This window comes from Miscanthus floridulus, chromosome 6 (assembly GCF_019320115.1).
Source record: "Miscanthus floridulus cultivar M001 chromosome 6, ASM1932011v1, whole genome shotgun sequence".
In the NCBI taxonomy this organism is placed as follows: domain Eukaryota; kingdom Viridiplantae; phylum Streptophyta; class Magnoliopsida; order Poales; family Poaceae; genus Miscanthus; species Miscanthus floridulus.
In genome coordinates this window covers 127,385,922-127,405,970 of record NC_089585.1, presented here as the reverse complement: position 1 = coordinate 127,405,970, position 20,049 = coordinate 127,385,922, and the positions used below count along the sequence as shown (strand labels likewise).

Below are 20,049 nucleotides of genomic sequence, written 5' to 3'. Positions count from 1 at the left end.
CACCAATTGAGACTGATGTGAGTGAGCTCTCTTAAACCCTCAAAATTTTCAAAATATTTTGCCTTAGGCTATAATTCTTTTTAAGAAAATAGGCAATAAGAAGGCAATTGAAGATAAACAACAAAGCAACATTCATGCATATGCAATGCAATACTTGAAAATAAATCTAGTTGCTTGTCAAGTTTGATCAAGGTTAAGCTTCTTCACACACTTTATGGCGGTTATCTTAACCATGTTAGACAAGCCCTATATGCATTACCAAAAATTAAACATGTTGTATATTATAATGCAATGCAAGGGACAACACAAGCTCATTTTTTAGTGAAGTTACTAAAATCAAGAACATTGAGCTCATTCCACAATCGACAAAAAGTCACCTCATCTAGTGGTTTAGTGAAGATATCCGCCAATTGATCCTTGGTCCTTACACCTTCTAATGATATATCATTTTTAGCAACATGATCTCTAAGAAAGTGATGGCGGATATCTATGTGCTTGGTGTGAGAGTGTTGAACCGGATTATTTACAAGTTTTACCGCACTTTCATTGTCGCACAAAAGAGGTACTTTTTCTAGAACTACACCATAGTCTAGCAAAGTTTGTTTTATATAAAGAATTTGTGCACAACAAGCACCCGCGGCGATATATTCTACTTCGGCGGTGGACAAGGCCACACTATTTTGCTTTTTGGAGGACCAAGACACAAGTGATCTACCAAGCAAATGGCACCCTCCAAATGTGCTTTTTCTATCAACTTTACAACCGGCATAATCCAAATCAGAATAGCCAACTAATTCAAATATAGCTCCTTTGGGATACCAAAGGCCAATGCTTGGTGTGTGCTTAAGATACCTAAGGATTCTTTTAACGGCAATCAAATGAGTTTCCTTAGGATTAGCTTGAAATCTAGCACACATACACACACTAAATATGATGTCGGGCCTAGATGCGGTTAAATATAACAAGCTACCAATCATAGAGCGGTAGAGAGTTTGATCAACCGTGTTACCTCCCTCATCTAGGTCGAGATGACTATTAGTTGGCATTGGTGTCTTGATTGGCTTATATTCATTCATCTTGAATCTCTTGAGAAGATCATTTGTATATTTCTCTTGAGAGATGAAAGTCCCTTCTCTCATTTGCTTGACTTGAAAACCAAGAAAGAATGTAAGCTCTCCAATCATTGACATCTCGAACTCCTTCGACATCAATTCACCAAACTATTTGTAAGAATCTTCATTTGATGATCCAAAGATGATATCATCAACATACACTTGACAAATGAAGATGTGCCCATCAAGCTTCTTGGTGAATAGTGTGGTGTCGACCTTCCCAATGGTGAAACCCTTCTCAATGAGGAAGTCCCAAAGGCGCTCATACCAAGCTCTTGGGGCTTGCTTAAGGCCATATAATGCCTTGGACAACCTATAAACATGATTAGGATATCTAGGGTCTTCAAACTCGGGAGGTTGATCAACATAAACTAGTTCATTAATAAAGCCATTTAAGAATGCACTTTTCACATCCATTTGATATAGTTTCATGTCATGATGTGATGCATATGCAAGGAGGATACGGATGGCTTCTAGTCTTACAACCGGTGTAAAGGTCTCTCCAAAATCCAAACCTTCAACTTGAGAGAACCCCTTTGCAACTAGTCTTGCCTTGTTCCTCACAACTACACCTTGATCATCTTGCTTGTTGCGGAACACCCACTTTGTTCCAATGACTCTTGCACCTTTTGGTCGCTCTTCAAGAGTCCAAACTTTATTGCGGGTGAAGTTGTTCAACTCTTCATGCATGTTATTTATCCAATCCGGATCTTGAAGAGCTTCTTCTACCTTAGTAGGCTCAAAGCAAGAGACAAAAGAGTGATGAGCAATAAATAAAGCAAGTTTTTGTGAGTGAGTCATTACACCCTTTGATGGACTCCCTATGATGAGATCTTGTGGATGATCTTGTAGTAGAGGTGTATTTCTTCTATTGACCACTTGAGGAGGAGGTTGTAGAGCATCAACATCTTGTGCTTATACCACCATTTGATCATGGGAGACATGCGTGTCTTTATTTTCTACTCTCCCATCTTTATCACCATCTTGTGGCACACTTGATGAAGAAGGTGGATCAATCACTTGTACATCATCTTCATCATCTTTAGGCTTGATGTCTCCAACCAGAATGTTCTTCATAGCCTCCCTCAATGGTTCATCACCTACATCATCAAGATTCTCATGTGCTCCTTGAGAACCGTTAGATTCATCAAATTTCACATCATATGTTTCTTCAACCAAGCCAGTGGTATGATTAAATACTCTATATGCTTTGGACTTTGATGAGTAACCAACAAGAAAACCAATATCACAACATCTTTGAAACTTCCCTAGGTGTTGCCGCTTCTTGTAGATGTAGGATTTGCAACCAAACACCCTAAAGAAGGAGATGTCCGGCTTCTTCCAATTGAGCAACTCATAAGGTGTCTTCCTAAGGAACTTTTGAAAGAATAGGCGGTTGGATGCATAGCATACAGTGTTGATAGCTTCTGTCCATAGAGCTTCGGAGGTGTTGTACTCATCTAGCATTGTTCTTGCAAGAGTGATCAATGTCCGGTTCTTTCTCTCAACTACACCATTTTGTTGAGGAGTATATATTGCGGAGACCTCATGCTTGATCCCAACTTCATCACAATAGGCTTCTATGTTTGTGTTGTCAAATTCCTTTCCATTGTCACTTCTAATCTTCTTGAGCTTCACTTTAAATTCATTTTGTGTTCTCTTGGCAAACTTCTTGAAGCAAGATGCAACTTCAGATTTGTCATGAAGGAAGAATACCCATATGTATCTTGAATAGTCATCAAAAATCACAAGACAATAAAGATTTCCTTCCAAACTTTTGTATGTTGTTGGTCCAAATAAATCCATGTGAAGGAGTTCTAGCACTCTTGTGGTTGACATGAAAGCTTTGGTTGGATGAGTATTTGCAACTTGCTTGCTGGCTTGATATGCACTACAAAGCTTGTCCTTCTCAAACTTCACATCCTTCAACCCTCTCACCAAATCATTCTTCATTAACTTCTTGAGTGAGCTCATCCCAACATGAGCAAGTCTTCTATGCCATAGCCACCCAAGTATTGTTTTGATGAATAGGTAAGTCTTCAAATTTACATCTTTAGAGGCGAAATCCACTAGATATAGGTTGTTGTATCTAAATCCTTTGAATATCACTTGATCATCATCCTTCTTAGATACAATAACTTCCTTCTCGGTGAACATGCATTGGAAGCCAAGATCACACAATTGTCCAACGGATAGCAAGTTGAAGCTCAATGAAGCAACATATAGCACATTTGAGATAGAATGATCATTTGATATTACCACTTTGCCCAATCCTTTAACCTTATCCTTTGAATTATCTCCAAATATGATTCTTTCTTATCCATCTACTTCTTCATCTAGTGAGGTGAACATACGAGGATCACCGGTCATATGTTGTGTGCAACCACTATCAATAACCCAATGACTTCCACCGGTCTTGTAGTTCACCTACATATAAGAGATCAAGCTTTAGGAACCCAAACTTGTTGAGGGCCCTTCATCTTCTCAACAAGTGACTTTGCAACCTAAATTTTCTTAGGCCTATTCTTGTTGGGAGATCCTAAGAACATGACTTTCATTTTCCCACTAGAATCCTTTCTAAGCATGTAGTGAGCATTGAAGGCAAAAGGTCTAGCATGCTTGGGCAAGGGTTGTGGTGGTGGAGTTTGGCACTCATGGGCAAAGTGACCTTCTTGTCCACACTCAAAACATCTCTTTAGCTTTGGCTTTGGCTTTGACTTGTGTTGTTGTTGAGCTTGAGCCTTCTTGTCTTGGTTTGCCAAATACCCAATGCCACTTCTATCCATCTTTATAACGTTGTTCATAAGTAGCTCACTTTGTAGATACTTGCCTCTTGTGAACTTGCTCAATCCTATCTTGAGATGCTCTTTCTCCAATTTAAGCTTCTTGTTTTCTTCCTTGAGTGCATCATTGTTTTTCTCTTTCTTGATCTTCTTGTTCTATTCTTTGAGCTTCTCATTCTCAAGGATCAAATCACCATCATGATCAAGAGTTTCTTACACAATAGTGTTGTGGCTTTTGATCTCTTTAAGATCTTTCTTGAGCTTTTTATTGTCATTCTTGAGCTTGACAAACTCATCATAATCATTGACCTCAACCACTTGCTTGCCCTTACTACTAGAACTTTGCTCAATGCTCTCAATGATCAAATCATCACATGATGTAGCTATATCAATCTTAACAACATCGTTAGTAGCATCATGTGGCTCATTGGATAAGAATTTTTGAGCAATAACAAGATTATCATGATTGATCTTTAGAGTTGTATATTCTTCTTTTAACTTGTTATGGCTAGCAATGAGCTCATTGTGTATCCTCTCAAGTTTATCATGTTTATCTCTAAGCTCTTTCTTAGAAGATTTGAGCTCCTTGAGTTTGGATGATATAGCATCATTTGCTTCTCTAAGCTCAATACTAGCCTTTTCCACCATATCACATTTTGCTAAAAGTGAATCATTCTTAGCTTCTAGCTTTTCATTCTAAGCTCTAGTCTTTATAATGATCTTAGTGTATTGTTTTTGCAATCTAGCAAGATCATCATAAGAAGGTGATTTATATTCATCATCATCACTATCGCTATCATCATTACTAGCATGTTCATCACCACTACTATCATCATCATTTGATACCTTACGTTCACCCTTGGTCATAAGGCATAGGTGTGTAGATGATGATGGCGGCGATGGTGGTGAAGATGATGAAGAGTCAATAACAATGGCGGCCACCTTCTTGTTGTCACTATCATCATTGGATGACCCACTAGATGAATTAATGTCCGTGAGCCAATCACCGATGATGTATGCCTTTCCACTCTTCTTCTTCTTGTGGAAGTCCTTCTTCTTGCCATCTCTCTTCTTGTATGGCTTGTTTTTCTTCTTCTCATCTTCTTCATTGCTTGAGTCATCTTTCTTGCCCTTGTACTTATTCTTGAACTTGTCTTTCTTGGGCTTGGTGCATTGGTGTGCTAGATGACCAAGTTCTCCACAATTGTAGCAATCCATCTCGGAGATTGGCTTCCTTCTAGAGCTAGTGAAGAACTTCTTCTTCTTTCCATCGAACTTGATGCCACTCTTGTTGAGCTTCTTTCGCATCTTGGTGGTTTTTCTCACCGTGAGAGCAAGACTTGCATCATCAACTTCATCATCACTTGAGCTCTCATACTCAAGTCTTGCTTTGCCCTTCTCTTGGCTAGCTTTGAATGCTAAGTCCTTGTATTTCTTCTTGGTAGAGGATGAGGCATCTTGTGGCGTGATGTGCATATACATCTTATGAGCATTGATCTTTTCTAAGATTTGTGTCGGTGTAGCGGTGGAAAGATCACCTTAATGAAGCACGGTCACAATATGCCTATATTTGTCAATGGGGAGGACACTCAAAATCTTTCTTACAACATCGGATGGTTGCATTTGAGTGAGTCCAAGCCCATTGACTTCCTCTACAAGAACATTCAAACATGAGTACATCTCATTTGCACATTCTTTAGGAAGCATCTCAAAAGAGTTAAGCTTTTTTATGATAAGATGATAGCGTTCCTCACGCTCACTCTTTGTTCCCTCATGGAGCGCATAAATGTCTGACCATAGTGCATGGGCATCTTTGTGGTTCTTCACCTGGTTAAACACATCTTTACAAAGGCCTCTAAAGATGGTGTTTCGAGCCTTTGCATTCCATTTCTCGTAATTCACCTCATCGCCTTGTAGGTTAGTAGCATCCTGAGGTTTTGAGAAGCCTTGTGAGGCGGCTCTAAGTATTCCAACATCTAGAGCTTCTAAGTACGCCTCCATGTGAATTTTCCAATGTAGAAAATCATCCCCCTCAAAGATAGGAGGAGGTTCATCCCTGTGAGACATCTTTCTCTAGGCGGTTAAGTCTAAATACGTGAGCATGAGGTTCTGATACCAATTGAAAGGATCAAGATGCCCAAGAGGGAGGGTGAATTGGGCTAATTCTAAATTTCTTTGCAATAATTAAATCCAACGGTTTGCCCAATTAACCCCTTATGCCTAGAAAGTGTTTCTAATGTTCTACCACACAAAAAGTCTTGCAACATAAGTTCCAATCCTACTCTAGCATAGTAATTCTATGAATGTAAAGACAAGTATTGAATTGCTCAAAGTAAATACTCAAGGTAAAGAGAGAAGGAGGAACGCGGTGATGTTTTACCGAGGTATCGGAGAGTCACTACTCCCCACTAGTCCTCATTGGAGCACTCGCACAAGGGTGTAGCTCCCCCTTGATCCGCGCAAGGATCAAGTGCTCTCTATGAGTTGATTCTTTGACACTCCGTCATGGTGAATCACCCACAACCGCTCACAACTTGAGTTGGGTCATCCATAAGCTCCACCGGATGATCACCAAGCTCCCAATCACCACCAAGCCATCTAGGTGATGACGATCACCAAGAGTAACAAGCACGAACTCTCACTTGACCACGACAAGCCTAATGAGAAGGGTGGATGCACACTTCGCTACTCTTGATCTCACTAATGAGGGCTCTCTTTGGGATTCTCAAATCTCAATCACCTCACTAGGACCTTGCTCTTCTTGGCACTCTCAAAGGTGTTTCTCAGTTATTGAAATGAGCAAAAGTACCCCCACACACGAATGGAGGAAGTATTTATAACATGGGCTGAAAAACGAACCGTTATGTGCCTCTGTGGGGTGATCGAACGCTCCTATCATGTTGACCGGACGTGCCGGTCAGTTCACCCCAAATTCCAGTGATCAAATGGTGACCGAACGCTGGACAGCGTCCGGTCATCACTGGCCGGACGCGTCCGATCGTGATTTTCCCTCTTTGGAACCTTACTGGAGTCGACCGGATGCTGGCCCTCAGCGTCTGGTCACTTCACCTCTCAGCGTCCAATCACTTCCAAATGACTTCACCTTGATCAAATGAACTGACCGAACTCTGCATCAGCGTTCAGTCACACTGAAGCCAACGTCCTGTCAGTATTTGACCCTCCATTCACTTCTAATTTTTGATTGTACGTGAATGAAGTTTGCTCCAATGGATCTAAGGACTTTTTAGGAGCTACCTAGTGCTAGGTTTAGCAAGTGTGCACCACACCTAACCCACTAGACTCACCTAGGTCAAGCTATCCATCCATACCCCCCTTAATAGTATGGCCAAAGGAAAAACAAAGTCCTAAACTACTCTAAGTGTCTCTTCAACACCAAACGACACTTAGAACTAGTCCATCCTTAACCTTGTCGTCCATCCTTTGAAAACCGAAATGATTTCCATCGTAGGGGCATGACCACCATGATAGCCTAATCGATCTCCATTACCATGACCTAACTTAATTGTCTCTACAAAACACACATTAGTCATAGTAATCACGTATTGTCATTAATCACCGAAACCCAACTAGTGGCCTAGATGCTTTCAATGTCATCAACATATATTTGGCACACAAATATATCTTTACCAACTTTGTGAGTGAAAAGAGTAGGGTCGACTTTGCCTATTTGAAAGCCTTGTTTAAGCAAGAATTCCTTAAGGCATTCATATCATGCTCTTGGTGCTTGCTTAAGCCCATAGAGCATCTTTTGGAGTTTGTAGACGTGGTTGAGGAACTTATGATCTTCAAAGCCCGGTGGTTGCTCAACATAGACAAGTTCTTGAATAGGGCCATTGAGAAATGCACTCTTCACATCCATTTAATATAGCTTGAAGTTGTGATGAGTGGCATAGGCTAGAAGCATTCGAATTGCTTCAAGTCTTGCCACCGGTGCATATGTTTCTTCAAAGTCCAAGCCCTCTACTTGAGTGAAACCTTAAGCAACCAACCTTGCCTTGTTCCTTATCATCACTCCATTCTCATCTTGCTTGTTGCGGAAGACCCACTTGGTACAAATGACATTAGTATTGGGTCGTTCCACCAAAGTCCACACTTAGTTTCTTTTGAAGTTATTGAGCTCTTCTTGCATGGCCATCACCCAATCTAGGTCTCTAAGTGCTTGTTCTACCTTAAGAGGCTCCAAAGAGGCAACAAACGAGTAATATTGGCAAAAGTTTACTAAATGTGAATGAGTTGTTACCCCCTTTCAAAGACTCCCAAGAATATTGTCGATGAGATGACCCCGTTGTATTGCTTGCCTTAGCCTTAGATGATCAATGGCCTCTTGTCCATCTTCTGGATCTTCATTATTTTCTTGCTTGAATATGGGTTGTAGGTTCTATCCTTGAATCAGAGTTGGACTTGCTGCTGCTGTCAGAGGGAGTGTGGCACTACCGCTCTTATGTGTGGCACTGCCGCTCTGCTGATTTATAGTAGGGATCGGCTCCCCCTCAGCATTAGGTACATCAGCGGAACTTTGTTCATCTGTAGCTTGAGGAACCTCTACTTTAGTGACTTCATCTTCTTATGGTCTTATATTACCAATAGCCAATTGCTTGATTGCTTCACATGGTGGATCCTCCTTTCCTATAACACTTGAATCAACTTGCTCCACTTGAGAGCCATTAGATTCATCAAATGTCACGTCTACCGCTATTTCAACTCTCCTGGAGGTTTTGTTGAAAACACGATAGGCATGCTCATTTGATCCATAACCAAGAAGAAAACCTTCATCAACTTTTCGTGCAAACTTAGAGGTTTTGGGTTTCTTATTAAATATGAAACACTTGCACCCAAACACTCTAAAGTAGGACATCTTTGGTTTGTTACCGGTTAGAAGCTCATATGAAGTTTTCTTCAGCTTCTTGTGTAGGTAGAGGCGGTTGATGGCATGGCAAGCGGTGTTGACGGCTTCGCACCAAAAGAGGTCCGGCATCTTGTACTCATCTAGCATTGTCCTTGCCATGTCAATTAGTATACGATTCTTCCTCTCTACTACACCATTTTATTGAGGGGTGTATGGAGTTGAGAACTCATGCTTGATGCATTCTTCATCAAGAAACTCCTCAACTTGGGTGTTCTTGAATTCGATCACATTGTCACTTCTCATTTTCTTGATGGGGGAGACCAAACTCCTTTTGAGCTCTTCTAACAAAAGTCTTCACTTTGTCTCTAACTTGACACTTATCAAACAAGAAAAATACCCAAGTGAAACAGGAATAATCATCAATAATAATAAGACCATATTTGTTACCCCTGATATTTAGGTAGGCGACCAATCCAAAGAGATCCATGTGTATGAGCTCCAATGGTTGCGTCGTGGTCATGATGCGCTTTGGTGGGTGAGGTACGCCAACTTGCTTTCTGGCTTGACAAGCGCTACATATCCTATCTTTCTCAAAGTGAACATTTGTTAGCCCAAGGATGTGTTCGTCCTTTTGAAGTTTGTCCAAGTTCCCCATCCCAACATGGGCTAGTCAGCGATGCCAAAGCCACCCATGCTAGATTTTGCCACTAAACAAGTCTCAAGATTAGCTTTACTTTTGTTGAAAATAACTAGGTAAAGCTTGTTCTTTAAATGACCTATAAAGACAATAGAGAAATCCTCCCTTCTAAAGACTTCTACACCCTTATCCGTAAAGAGACAATTGAAGCCCATCTCACATAATTAAGAGACGGACAACAAATTGTAACCTAATGAATCAACATATAAAACATTTGTAATTGAATGCTCAAGTGTTTAGCAACTTTACCGAGATCAATCACATCTCCTTAGAGTTGTCTCCAAAGATAATATTTTCATTTGAGTCCATCTTCGAGGTATGTGATGAAAACATACTCCTTTCTCCAGTCATATGATTTGTACATCTACTATCAAGCACCCAACTTGACCCACTGGAGGAGTATGCCTGCAAAACAGATTTAGTTGCTTAATTTAGGTCCTCAATTTGACTTGGGGCCTTGCATGTTAGTTATAAGAAATTTAGAAACCCAAATAGAAGTATTCCTATATGTGTTGGCTTCCTTTCTAACATATTTGGCAACCACTTTTCCACTGCTGTTGTTCCTTAAAACAAAACACAAAGTCAAGCTTTGTCGAGGTGGTTGAAACTTTGGTTGGTGAGCATATTTGTTCATAGTGCCCACACTGATTCTTTTGGCTTCTGTAGAACCTGTTTCTACTGGAACACCTTCTTCTTAGGCTTAGTTTGATCAGGAGCAGAATTGGTAGCCTTCCCATTTTTGCGGGGAGCAGCACAGCCGGCCTTCACTGTGGCTCTACCGCTATCTGTGCAGGCTGATCTATACCAACTCTTTCCTTCCTCTCAAACTTGACATACTCATAGCCATTTATGATCTTTCTTCTATTTGTCTTGGCTCCTATAGCGTGCCCAAGCCCATGCTTAATTGAGGGGTGTCTCCCTTGCTTGAATTGAGGCACTTTTGAATCATTTGCCTTCTTATCACTTACTTTAGCCTTACCACTCAAGCAGCCCTTGCCAATGATCTCATTGAGTCTAGCAATTTCTTTTCTCATCGCCTCCATATTTGCAAGGTTAGTGGAATAAGCATTCAAATCAATACTATAACATTTTCCACAACCTTGACTAGTGGAGGTAGTAGAGGCATCCTTTGCCTTAGAGGGAAGTGAGTTGCTATCCCAAAGAATGTTATATTGCAGCTCAAGTTCTTTGTGCTTTTCATCTAAGTCACAATACTTTTTGTTGAGAGCAATATTTTGTTTCTTTGTGATAGCATGGTCCCCTTGTTCTTTGACCAAGGCCTTATGCAAGGATTCCACCTCGCTTCTCTCTAATGCAAGAGCTTCCTTGCTAGCAATATAGAGATCCTCTTGTTGGATAAGAGTTTCCTCTCTAGATTCTAGCTCGACTTGGACACTCTCTAAGTTCTCCATTAGTTTAGTGATGAATAGTTTGGTCTTTCCATCTAAGTTCTTAGTTAATTTATCAATTTCTTCATCACTAGATTCATCATCACTAGTGCTATCACTAATATCACTACTAGAGATGTCACTAGGAGGTGGAGGTGGAGGAGCTTTGGCCTTGGATTTAGATTTTACCTTCTCACCCTTTGCCATAAGACAAATTTAAGGGGAGTAGTAGTCATTATCGAACATGTTAGTGAAGAGTCTTAGTGAAGAAGATGGCTCATGGATAGCAATGGTTGCAACTTTATCATCTTCTTCACTTGAGCTTTCAATAGAATGATCTGATGAGCTTCTCCCATATTTTTCTTGCTCTTTCTCCGGTTGGTTTTGTCCTCCTTCTTCTCTTTCTTATACTTGTTCTCCTTGATCTCATGTGGGCACTTGGCAATAAAATGATCGCTGCTTCCACAATTGTAGCATGCCCTCTTCTTCTTGTTTGGAAACTTCCTCTTTACTACCTTGTACCCTTGCTTCTTCTACCCTTTGTGAAACCTCCTCATAAAGAGAGCAACATCATCCACCTTCTCATATTGGTCATCATCATGTTCACTCTCACTAGAGGATGAGGTGGTCTCTACTCTTTCTTGAACTTGCTTGATTGCTTTGGGCTTGCTAATTGAAGCTTGCTTGTTGGTCTTGGACTTGCTTGCTTGATTTGTTGGCCTTGAGAGCTACATCCTTGTTGATCTTGATGCCTTCTAGCTTTGTTTGTAATTCTCCAAGCTTCTTCCTCTCATTTGCTTCTTCTCTTTGTATGTCAAAGGTCAAGATCCTCCCAAGTACATCATTTGGTGTGAAGTACTCAAACTTCTTCTTGTCTCTAATTAGAGTTACTATGGTCTTATTTCTTGGTGAATAAGCTTCCAACATAATCTTGACAACTTTGTGATCATCTAGCTCATCACAACCATAGCCTCTAATCTTGCCCACCATGGTCATCAACCTATCAAACATCTCTTGTGGCCCTTCTCCATCCAAGATAACAAATCGATTGAGCTTAGACATCAATAAATCAATTTTTTCTTTTCTCACTTTGTCAACCCCTTCATGTGCAAGATGCAAGTATCCCAAATTTGCTTGGCAATATCCACACCAATCACTCTATTGTACTCATCACCATCCAAGGCACTAAGTAGCACACTAGTAGCTTGACCGTTGAGGTGGATGATTCTCATTTCTTCCATGGTTGGATTCTTGGGATCAACCGGTGGATCAAATCCATTGCAAACAACCTCCCAAATGCCAGGATGAAGACCTATAAGATAGGCTCTCATAAAGTGCTTCCACTTGGCAAAGTTAGTCCCATCGAAATGAGGTACTTGCCCGCAGGCACATTGATGAAAGACTTGCGATCATGGTTAGTCATAGACATAGAAGAATAGTTAAAGGATACGGCGGCATATTTGTTGTTGTCATTCTTCTTGCCCTTTCCTTTCTTGTCCATCTTACTATGCACTTGGTAGGACTCATCATCATCACCATCTTTGGAGTTGCTAGATAGCTCACTTGAAGATGTATTTGAGGCTTTTGCTTCTTGTTCCTTCTTTTTTCTTGTTTCTCTTCTTTTTCTTCTAGCTTCTCTCTTGAGTCTTCTTTCTTTTCTTGCTTTCTTCTCTTCTAACCGCTTCTTCTTCTTCTTCTTCTTCTTCTTCTTCTTCTTCTTCTTCTTTTTCTCTTGCATCTCTTTTCTCTTTTCTAGCTGCCCTTCTTCTTCTTCTTCTTCTTTCTTCTTCATTTTGAGATTTTTCAGCATCGGTTGCCTCTAGCTACGGGAGCGTAGAGTTGCTCACTGTAGAGGCGCTAAGCTCACTGCTATCGGTGTCATGCAGCCCAACATCCTCCGGATCATCGTTGATGGGCTTCACAACACCGGATCATCCCCCGCTCCATACCTCACGCGGTGAAGCGCACACGAGGTAACCTTGCTCCAATACCACTTGTAGGATCTCTGGTACGCCTAGAGGCGGGGATGAATAGGCCTATAAAAATTCAATTCAAACCAAAGTTAAATTCACTCATGGCACTACCGCTCTGTGAGCGCGGCACTGCCGCACCTGCAGGAGAGATTAGTTCACAGTTCAAAATCTTCCCAACGAAATTTAGATCGGATATATTTCTTAGCTTCTTACAGAGTAGTAGATCACAGATCGACAACTGAAAGTGGTGGGAACACAACACTCAAGTAGATCGACCTTAAACTCTAGAAATCACCTCAACAACAACAGGAACACAAGTGTGGCAACACAAGCACAAGATGACACAAGAATTTATCTCGTGGTTCAGCTCGCCACCAAGGCTTGCCTAAGTCCACGTTGTTGAGGTATACCACTAAGGCTTAGGGATTTGCAACCCTACCTCGTTCTCAAGTCAAGAGAGTGAACTCTTAAGATGAGGGGTGATTTTACTCGCCGCAAGAGGTGGTTACAAACCTCCCGGGGAGCCACTGTTCATAGGAGCCATTTTTACTCTACCGCTAAAATGAACTGGGAGCCGGGAGAAGCCACGATTCATGGCTCCTCCAGCTCTGGCTTCTCCGTTAGTGTGGCGCTGAGCCGGAGCCCGAAGGAGCCTTGCCAAACATGCCCTTATTTGGGGACAGGAAACAACTCGTATGGTGGTTGGCGGAGGGGAAATCGGTGGTGGCGGTGCTAGGGTTGAAATTTGCAGCTACATCTTTGTCAATTCCTAACGAGCGAAATCTTTACGAACAGAACAATCTATTACGAAATATACACACTAAAATTGGCATAGTTCCTGTGACTAGATTTTGTAACAATCCATCTAACATACTCTCTCCGTTTCAAACTATAAGACCTTTTGATTTTTCTACGTATATATAATTTTTGTTATGTACTTAGAATATATTAATCTAAATATATTGTAAAAGCAATTTATCTAGAAAAGCTAAAACGACTTATAATTTTAAAAGGGTGAAGGACACAGCTAAATAAAAAACTTTACGACATACTTCCTGTTACTTGGTACGAGGTATATGAAATTTCTGCAAACAAATGATGGTTCAAATATGAGAAAATGGAAAAAAAAAATCAATTGGCTAGAAATTGTATGTGAAAATATTTTTCACTAGCGGATGACATTTCTATATGTGAAAAAAAAATCGCTGGCCGCTGAAATACTACCTAGTACAAATTGGTTTCCACATTACCTTGAACATAGATTTGTACTGACAGTTTTAAAAGTGGCGCCAGTGTAAATGACAGTTTTTAAAGTGGCGCCAGCGTAAATACCTTCACATAGGCGAACGAAATCACCGTCAGTAAAGATCAAACTGTACCACCAGTACAAACAAACCGTCCCTGTGCTAGTGGACAGAGCATCCAACAAGGCCATGAAAGCAAGAACAATAAAAGAGCGAACCCGGTGTCGGAGGCTCCTGGGATCTGAAAAAGGGATAAACCGACCGACGTGAAAGCAAGAACAATAAAGCAGAAAAATCTTAACAGTGTCGCATCTTAATAGTTGATGCAACAAGCCATGAGCACTTGATTCTCGATGGGTTTGCAAACTTACGAAACTGGTTGTACGCCCCAATACAATTTACCACATCCGATCGTTTAATAGTTAGCCAGAAATCATATGGTTAAAGCTTATTCAGCCTCGGCAACAAAAGGTATCAAAAGGCAACAAAAGATTCTGATGCGGTGACAAGAAAATATCTCCTATAGTACCCCGTCATACCAAGGTTAACATACATAACTCATCACAACTTGCTGTACATAGTTTTTTGAATCAAGAGTCAGGACCGTCTACCAACTAATAAAAAAAACTCTCCTAATCATTGTGCAGTTGAAAGCAATAGTTGCTAGTATTGGAGGAACTGAAGGGATGGCGATGTTGCTGTGAATCTGGATAATTGCTGACTAACATATGCACATTCAAACATCAAAACCTGGCATCGCAAACTGTGACGCAAATGCCTCAACCTGATTTCGGAGTTCTATAATATCCTTATTGTTCTGTAGGCCTCTTAGAAACTCCTTTTGCACTTTGCCATGTTCTTTCAGAACATTGCTAGCAATCTGAGTAGCCCTTATGAGGAAGTCTGCAATCACGTCGAAGTCCTCTTCTAAGCAACCTCTAGTAGTCATTGCAGGTGTTCCTATAGCAACATGATATCAAGCTGATTAGTACTGACAGTTCTGCATTTATATAAGGAGAGAGGAACAAAAGGCTAAAAAGAATAGAGATATGAGTTGAAAGAACTAACCAATCCGCACACCACCAGGCGATATCGAGCCGTTATCCCCATAAATTGGTGTCTTGTTGATAGATATGTGGCATGCCTCACAGACTTTCTCGAAGATCTTACCTGTCCAAAATTAAAGAATGACATCATAACCAATACGCACCAGCCCTTCACATATAATATATATAAACTAAAAGTGCACAAGAAAGATAAAAGGTACAAACATTTATACGAAGGTAAACATTTCAAAGGGGCACAAAGGAAGCAGAATTATACCTGTCAAGCCAAGAGTTCTGAGGTCCCAAAGTACTAAGTGATTATCTGTGCCCCCAGTAACCAATCTGCATTTTCTTCTAAGCAAAGCTGATGCCAACGCCTGAGCATTTTTCTTGACTTGTTGAATGTATGCTTTATATTCAGGAGTTGCTACCTGCTTCAGAGTTATAGCCAAGGCAGCAATATGATTATTATGGGGTCCTCCTTGCAGCGAAGGAAAAACACCAAAATTTATTCTATCCTCGAAGTCGTATTCATTCTCATCTCCTTGAGAAAAAGATCCAGCTCGTTTCCTTAAATTTTTCCCTTTCCTGAAGAATATTATACCACCTCTAGGGCCCCTAAGATTCTTGTGAGTAGTTGACGTAACAACATCACAGTAGTCAAAAGGGCTACGGCATTCCTACAAAGGCACAGTACTCCATTATCAGCAGACAGTTATCCTCAATGATCAGTCTATGGTCTCTAATACAACCATACAAAAACAGAAAGGGCAAACAATCTATATACCATATGAAGGACATCAAAGCATTAAACTAGTGTATATATCACCCAACCAAACATGAATTTAGGATTTAGGATGGCTGCAATAAAAGTTTAAAATCAATGGTGTACGAAGGACCATAATACACAAGTTGAATGGTTTATTCAAGTGAACACGATTTACATCACCTGGAACAACCACAAATGACATGTTACAGTCAACAAGGGAACACTTTTCACTTATGCACTTTCATGTGTATGTAGGTAGTGTGTGTATGTGTGGCAATAATACAGACATTAAATGTTTTCTTCAATACGAGCATGATTTGCATCACATGGAACAACCATAAGTAGCATGCTACAGTCAACAAGGGAACACTTTCACTTAAGCTCTTTCAGGAACATGCAAGAGTGCCTAAGAGGTTAAGTACTCAAGTGTGTGTTAAGAGGGAGGAGTTCGATTCAATTAGTTTCATTGGACGATGGTTCTTGCAGCCTAAGGCATCGTTCGGTTACCCAGGAACCATGCCCTGGAACAATTCCTACCAGGAATCTTGGCTAATTTATATAACGTTTGATGAGCTAGAACGATTCCTGGGTAGATTCCTAGCTAACCGAACAAGATCTAAGGAGATCAAGATCCAAATATTTGAATAACCACATATGGTATTTCTCAACCTTGTTTGGAGCTACACCTACAAGCAATAAGAATAATAGAAATATAAGCAATCTATATATCTATATCTATTTCTATATATTTTATAATCATAAACCCCACTAGCCTTCTATCTTAACATGCAAGCCATCCACATCAAGAACCCACGAGTACATGCAATTATGTCATCTTTCTATTCATGCAAACTATCCATGCCAACAAGCCACAACATCCACAAACATGCATTTATTTGCCACGACAGCATACCACACCATCCACTAGAAATCATTAATAATAATTTATCCCTTTTAAGTTTTAAGTCATCTAATTTCATTCCAAATCATCCATGATCCCCGCAGCAACGCGGGGGTATCCTCCTAGTATCTGATATGCTAAAGCAAAACAAAATGCTTATTACAGATGCAACATTCTTAGTTATAAAAGGGAGTTGCATAAACAAAAGATGTGACTCTCTATTAACTTACTGAGGCACAAAGAATTGGGTTAGGTTTCTCATTGCACTGAGAAGTAACAAGCATGTGAATCATGATTCATCACTATGGTAAGCAAATTCAAAAACACCTTAGATAATGATTTACAATTACAAGGAAGTTTCCATCATAGACAAAACACAACAATGGATACTAGCCATATAAAGCATCTTCATCGTTCAGGTAAACTGAGGATTGGCCAAGCACACTGCCTTAATTCACATTCAGCTGACATCAGGTACTAAAACCAAACTCAGGACCAAATTCAAATGGAAATGTTACTTTATGCGCTCAAACATCAAATTCAGGCTACAGTGCCAACCTAACCAATTGACCAGGTATCATGATCGATCATGCATTTAGTGGTTTAAAATTCCTGATGAATAAGGTAGCAACAACCTTGGACAAGGGAAAAAATGGAAGTCCTAGAATCAGTACTAACTTCCATCACAGTGACTTAAATATTTTGTCAGGGTGAAAGACCAATATAGTAACTTCCATTTGACATAGGAAGTTTGTGTTTTGAATCTTCCAAGGTAGTTCAACGAATAATTTATGGACCAAAAGAAAATGAATGCTGTGCTCTGCGATCTTTATCAAGCTTCAAGGTTTTAACAGTAGGATTTACTTCTAGTCAAAATAATCAACAAAACAAACTCTAGCTTTTGACAAAAATCTTCTAGAGGGTAATAAAGTACTAGGATAAGAGGTATCTCTAAGGTGCTGTTTGGTTGACGTATTTGTAACGTGACTCGATTACATGGGTAACAGATGACATTAAGTGCGTGTTTGGTTGCACGCCGCAACTTGCCACGCCAAAAGTTCGGCAACTTTGGCAGCTGCTTGGTTGCCGTGTAAACTTTGGCTGCCACAGCTGTCGTTTTCCTCCCTAGCTTGTCGTTCTGTCTGTCGCGTAGGTGTGGCGTGTGGCGGCCATTCTTCTCACCACACGGGTGTGGCGCTGCCGAACCTACGGCGTGGCTGGCCGTGGCCCGTAACCAAACACCCCCTAAATAATGTTTGTTTAAGTCCAGCCGCCACGCCAGATCACGCTGGGAACTGATACCGGTCTATTCAAACTTGTTACCGCTCCCAATCGAATGTGAATCATTACCGTTGCCATTTACGTTACAGCTACTGAACCAAACGGCTCGTAAGACTATACCATTCGATCAAATTGTTTAGCAAGATACAGTCAAATTAAATGCATGAAATGGTAACCTAAATGGCAACAAAAGCCTTCTGACCTTTGGAAATAAGAACACAGCGGTAGCTGGTAACTGCAATCCTAGTCCATACAAGTATACAACACTAAGAGGTACAATTCCGTTCGATGCTAAGCAGTATACAGTCATAGTAACTGTAAGATCAAAATGTGGACCTAAGATGTACTCGTATTACTCTTGCGCACATTGTTAAGCAGGATACAATAAACTAACTGTAAGATAAAAATAAATGCTTCAACGTAGATATGTACCTTTGCTGCAACAAGCCCACTGATATGTGCCATGTCGCAAAGAAGCACTGCACCACACTTATCAGCAATCAATCTCATCCGTGCTAAGTCCCACTCTCTGGGGTAAGAGCTCCCACCACAGATGAGAATTTTCGGGTGGAAATCCATTGCTCTCTCCTCGAGCTTGTCGTAATCAATATACCCAGTCTGTGGGTTCACCTTGTACGACATGCTCTCGAAGAAAATAGAGGCACCTGACACCTTCTTACCACTGGGCGTGTAGTAACCATGGCTAACATGGCCACCCGACGGTGGCTCCAGCCCCATGATGCGGTCCTTGGGTTGAAGGAGCCCAGTGTAGACAGCCAAATTGGCAGACGTGCACGAGTAGGGCTGCACGTTGACGCCCCAGCAGGCAGGGTCGAGACCAAAGGCAGTGAGGGCGCGCTCATGGCAGAGCCGCTCGATGGCGTCGATGTGCTGATTCCCGCCGTAGTAGCGAGCACCCGGGGCCCCCTCGGAGTACTTGTTGGTGAGGTGGCTGCCGAGCGCGTCGAGCACCGCGCGGCAGACGAAGTTCTCCGACGCTATGAGCTCGATGCCTCGCACCTGGCGGTCCAGCTCCTGCTCCATCAGCGCGTGCACATCCGGGTCGGCCTCCGCCAGCGACTGGTTGCCCCAGGCGCGGACCGCGGCGCGGCGGGTCTCCAGATCCGCGGCGCTGCCCTCCCCCGTCGCCTGCCGCTTGGCGGGGCGCAGCGCCGCGGACGTGGACGAGCAGGATGACGTCTCTCCGTCCCCGCCCCCACCGCCGTTGACGGCGCGGCGCGGGCGCTTGACGCAGAGGGAGTGCCCGAGGAGGGAGAAGTGCTGGTCGCCCCCGTCGTCGTCATCCCTCTCCGCGTCGGCCTCCCCGGCCACGACGCGCTCCGGCTTCGCGTCTTCCGCGTCGTCGAACAGGCGCAGCGGCGCGGCTACCGCGTGCACGCGAGCGGCGTGGGCGTGGGCGTGGGTGTGACCGTGAGAGTGGAGCCCGAGCGAGAGGTCCGACGATGCGGGCCGCGAGAGATCCATAGCTTACCAATTCCCGAATCGATCGGCGAGAAGTAACGAACCCTAGAGAGCTACGCGTCTTCAACAACAACAGCAACAACCAACGCGACAGGAGCAGCAGCGGAGGTGGGCGACGCAGGAGGAAACAGAGTCAGCGGTGGCTACGAGAGGCGACGCGGCGGCGGAGGAAACCATGGACCTTTGGGGATCAACCGGGGCTATGGGAATTGGGAAGCACGAGATGACGCGGTGGAATCGATGGAGTCGGAGGCGCGCAGCTGAGGAGAGGAGAGGGGAATGAATGGGCGCCGTGCTCCAATTGATGAAGGGAAGGGTTGGTGGTGGTGTGGCGTGGTGTGATGTGGTCGTGTGAGATGTGGTCGATGGGAATAGCCGAAATAGGGGATCGGGGCAAGGAGGAAGAACCTGGACGGGGAACCGGCCGGAGACGGTGGCCGGTGGGTGCTGTTGCCATCGGGACGGGAGGACGGGCACGTGCCCGCGAGGGCCGGCTGGGCTATGGC

At 42.3% G+C, this 20,049-nt stretch overlaps 1 protein-coding gene across 1 annotated transcript; it reads right to left on the bottom strand.

Annotated features, from left to right (window-relative positions):
* Positions 1-14,475: 14,475 nt before the first annotated feature.
* Positions 14,476-19,916, bottom strand: LOC136456922 (serine hydroxymethyltransferase 7-like). The gene is made up of 4 exons (XM_066456923.1): positions 18,494-19,916; positions 15,388-15,790; positions 15,133-15,234; positions 14,476-15,024 (listed from the first exon to the last, which is right to left on the bottom strand). The coding sequence occupies exons 1-4, from the start codon at positions 19,544-19,546 to the stop codon at positions 14,801-14,803; spliced, it is 1,782 nt and encodes a 593-aa protein (XP_066313020.1). The 5' UTR covers positions 19,547-19,916; the 3' UTR covers positions 14,476-14,800.
* Positions 19,917-20,049: the final 133 nt, after the last annotated feature.

Bases quoted from the DNA above. Each gene is read 5' to 3' on its own strand.
- LOC136456922 (XM_066456923.1), bottom strand. From the start codon at position 19,546: ATGGATCTCTCGCGGCCCGCATCGTCGGACCTCTCGCTCGGGCTCCAC. The intron at 15,235-15,387 runs GTATAATTCTGC...AATTTTGGACAG, and splicing joins CAGAACTCTTGGCTTGACAG to GTAAGATCTTCGAGAAAGTC. The intron at 15,025-15,132 runs GTTAGTTCTTTC...ATGTTGCTATAG, and splicing joins GCCTGGTGGTGTGCGGATTG to GAACACCTGCAATGACTACT.